Here is a 920-nt window from a genome sequence, read left to right on the forward strand (position 1 = left end):
AGAAATAGAGGAAGGTGAGGGTGCATATGCTGCCATAGCCGGTTAGCCCCATTTCAGAAACTAAACTCCAGTTAGCTACTCACAACTCTCATCAATCACCTTCTACTCAAACCAATTTTTTTTTAAATCCCTTCTGATCAAGCTATCTCGATTATCCATATAATAACACCATACTCTTAATTTTCCTCGAACAACATACATACATATAGCTACTCCTACTATAGCAGCAGCTATCCATAATTAATTAGAGGTGCGTACTCATAGCTTTATGGTTCTGTAAAAAATTGTTGTTTAAGAGAGTTTCTATATTTATAATAGTAATTTAATTACATGGATAAATAAAAACATAGATTCCCCTGCTTTGGAAACGAAAAGGGGGGCATGCATAAAACTAAAAGTGTTTATTAATAATAATGCATATGGCATTGCTTGGGTAGCTAGCTAGATTCTCCCCCAGCTTTGTATTTTGATTAGATTAATAGAGATATGAGCTGTGTTGGTAGCGCAATTGGTAGCAGAGTTTTAATAAATAAATGTTTGGTCAACTTGGCAGGTTCGGTTAGTTTTAAAGAAGAAACAAGAAAGGATATGATGATGATGATGATGAGTGTTAATAACTCGGTGTCATGTGGATGCAAGCCCCTACTCATGACCATGGAGTCCCTCTTCCACCACCGCATCACCACGAAGGAGAAGGTTGTGGTGGTCATTGGCGCCACCGGCACCGGCAAGTCCAAGCTAGCCATTGACATAGCCACTCACTTCAAACCGGCGGAGATTGTCAACTCCGACAAAATTCAAGTGTTCAAAGGCCTCGACATCACCACTAACAAGGTGACAGAGGAAGAGTCTCGTGGGGTCCCACACCACCTTCTTGGTTTCGTGGACGATGACGACTTCACAGCCACACAATTCTCTCA

At 40.8% G+C, this 920-nt stretch overlaps 1 protein-coding gene across 1 annotated transcript in view; it reads left to right on the forward strand.

Annotated features, from left to right (window-relative positions):
• The window catches only part of LOC107619893 (adenylate isopentenyltransferase 5, chloroplastic), a gene marked incomplete in the record, with an annotated part of 1,713 nt that continues 806 nt past the window's right edge, over positions 14 to 920 (forward strand). The window contains 2 exon segments of the mRNA XM_021104390.1: positions 14 to 255; positions 563 to 920. Coding sequence (XP_020960049.1) covers positions 589 to 920 — 332 coding nt within the window.

The sequence above is a fragment of the Arachis ipaensis genome, chromosome B01 (genome assembly GCF_000816755.2).
Source record: "Arachis ipaensis cultivar K30076 chromosome B01, Araip1.1, whole genome shotgun sequence".
NCBI lineage: Eukaryota > Viridiplantae > Streptophyta > Magnoliopsida > Fabales > Fabaceae > Arachis > Arachis ipaensis.